At 35.6% G+C, this 2623-nt stretch overlaps 2 protein-coding genes across 2 annotated transcripts in view; both read right to left on the bottom strand.

Annotated features, from left to right (window-relative positions):
• Window positions 1-2465, bottom strand: part of LOC111088492 — a 25178-nt gene extending 22713 nt beyond the window's left edge. The window contains exons 1-2 of the mRNA XM_022398788.1: window positions 1646-2465; window positions 498-992 (exon numbers count right to left, since the gene is read on the bottom strand). Coding sequence (XP_022254496.1) covers window positions 498-992; window positions 1646-2240 — 1090 coding nt within the window. The 5' untranslated portion in view covers window positions 2241-2465. The remainder of the gene's footprint in view (window positions 1-497; window positions 993-1645) is intronic.
• Window positions 2466-2471: 6 nt separating this feature from the next.
• The window catches only part of LOC111088493, a 13103-nt gene continuing 12951 nt past the window's right edge, over window positions 2472-2623 (bottom strand). The window contains exon 9 of the mRNA XM_022398789.1: window positions 2472-2596. Within this exon, the coding sequence (XP_022254497.1) occupies window positions 2499-2596 (98 nt within the window). The 3' untranslated portion in view covers window positions 2472-2498. The remainder of the gene's footprint in view (window positions 2597-2623) is intronic.

Genomic DNA, 2623 nt, shown 5'->3' with positions numbered 1-2623 from the left:
TCAATCTTACCACAATGATAGTTATCTATGGCACGGTATGATAAACAAACTTCAGTACGGCATAAACTGTTCAACGTGTAACAATACACTCAATCTTACCACAATGATAGTTATCTATGGCACGATATAATAAACGAACTTCAGTACAGCATAAACTGTTCAACGTGTAACAATACACTCAATCTTACCACAATGATAGTTATCTATGGCACGATATGATAAACAAACTTCAGTACGGCATAAACTGTTCAACGTGTAACAATACACTCAATCTTACCACAATGATAGTTATCTATGGCACGGTATGATAAACAAACTTCAGTACGGCATAAACTGTTCAACGTGTAACAATACACACTCTCAATATTACCACAATGATAGTTATCTATGTGTGGAAATGTAATGACTTAAAAAAAAAAAAGATAATTATTTCATTTATTAAAAACAGACATCCAAAACCTTCCTTTACTGAATGTTTGGACATTTGAGACACCCACCTGGACTATTCTCGAAGTAAATGGGCACACTGATGTTTTGAGGCAAGTAGAGAGACATCGTATTATAAACCAAGTGTTTCAAGTCTACGTTATTCACAGGTCCACCTACATAAAAACTGCCGAAAGAATTATTTCCAAACATAAAATCATGATGCCAAGTTTCCTCTTTGGATAATCTTATCCCACTACTATTCAGCCGTTTGAATTGATCATGAAAATCCCCTGACGAGGTGAAAACGTTACCGCTGACCGTTAAACTGTCCGTGTAAAAACTGTTAATTGTCTTTCGTGCGCCGATTTCTTGAACAACGTTCCTGATGACAAATGTGTCAGTGTCCAATCCGTCGATGTAACCATGAATAATGAGCGAATCAACCACGTGTACAACATTGACGAGTTTTATTTTAAAAAGAGACAAAATATCTAGTCCGACTCCATCGATGGTTGGGCATTCCAAATTGCCGAAATTAACCGGAACAGCAAACACCTTGTTACCTAGAAAATATATTTTACATTTGTGACATAGATAAGTAACATACCAACAATAGGGTTTACTTAGTTGCTTATGCGAGAACCAATTTGATATTCAACATTTTACCGAAAGATTAGTTGTATATACAAAACTTAATGTTACAAAAACTTCTTACAGAAGAATATTCTAATTCACTACAGTCCATTAGTGACTGGATATAGTGCAGAGACTTGTTGGAAGAATACGGGTAATTTGTTTTATGTTTATGAAAATTTAGAAATTAAATTGATTTAAGATTTATCCTGAAATTAAAGTAACATTCTCCTGTAAGCCACAAATTTCAGTGATGCAGCTTCTCCCCCCAATTCTCTCAATTAATAATCAATCATTCGTGTTCTAAGTATGATCAATACTTTGAGCTCAGCGAAACGTTGACCCAGCGTTTGATTGTTGTTCCTACAATTTTATTATTGACAAAAGGAATAAAGTAAAATAAATAAATTACAGGACGTGGACTAAGCACGTGCACTTTGCTTTTTCGCAAGTTCAAAGCTAACTTTGATATTTATTTGATACACCAGTTACTCTGTTCTGGTCAACAAAATACGTAATGTCAGTGTAAAACGGTACAATTAGGTCCGTATTAAGTTAACTTGGAAGTTAAAAGCTTACGTACCTCTAACAGTCTGCGTTGAATATACGGTCATATAACGTGACAGCTGAATTCCTCCTATTTCTTCCTGAACAACCTTTACTTTTACGATATTCAGTTGTGTAAAAACCTTTGGTGCTAAAATAAATACGACCTCACCCTCGTAAGAGATGCCATTTTGATGAAGATATCCAATATCTACTTCGTTGACTCTCCCACTGACTTCCAAGTTGTTGTTGATTATAATGGCACCAAGTTCTCCAAGATTTTGTCTAATCATTTCATTGACTCGTTGTTTTAACGAAGAGATATCAATACCATCAGTTTCATGGTACACGCGTACGTCACGGTCAACAAATAAACCTTTAGAAAACGTGATAGCATTTTGCAAGTACTCGGATCCCGTCAAGGAAGCCACGTCATATGGAAGAGTCACGTGGTCAACGTAACCAGTTACCTCAACACTGGTCATAACAGTTTGTATAAATTCTTTATTGGCCGAAATTGTTTGTTCCACAGAAGACAACAACAGATCCTGGGGTAAGGCAATGTTGTCTATTTCTCGCGCTACCAACTCGTTATCAATTATAAAGTCGTCTTTAAAGATCTTATTTCCCATAACTGCGGCAGGTCTATCTACTCTGGCCAAGTCTTTAATCAACAAATTTAGTAATAAGTTGTTTATTTTACCAGACAAAAATATATCGCTAGTCTTAACATCTGAAGAAATACGCAAGAATCCTAATGTCTGTTTCCCCGAAGTTAACAGTGTTGATCTAGCAAGTTGAGCAACGTTAACACCATCTATATTATTTCCATCGATAGAATTATTTACTACAATTTTTGAGAACGTTTTGTGGCCAGTAAGTCTACTATTTCACTCAAGCGGGACGATATCCCTCAGAGGAACGTTGTTGATACGATTTACGGAAATGATGGACTTAGCCTGAAAAAGTGACAAGAACTGCAAGGTTCCTGCAAAAAAAAAAAAAAAAAAAAAAA

This window comes from Limulus polyphemus, unplaced genomic scaffold (genome assembly GCF_000517525.1).
Source record: "Limulus polyphemus unplaced genomic scaffold, Limulus_polyphemus-2.1.2 Scaffold3865, whole genome shotgun sequence".
NCBI lineage: Eukaryota > Metazoa > Arthropoda > Merostomata > Xiphosura > Limulidae > Limulus > Limulus polyphemus.
The sequence above is the reverse complement of the archived record's forward strand: the minus strand, read 5'-3'. Positions and strand labels throughout refer to the sequence as shown.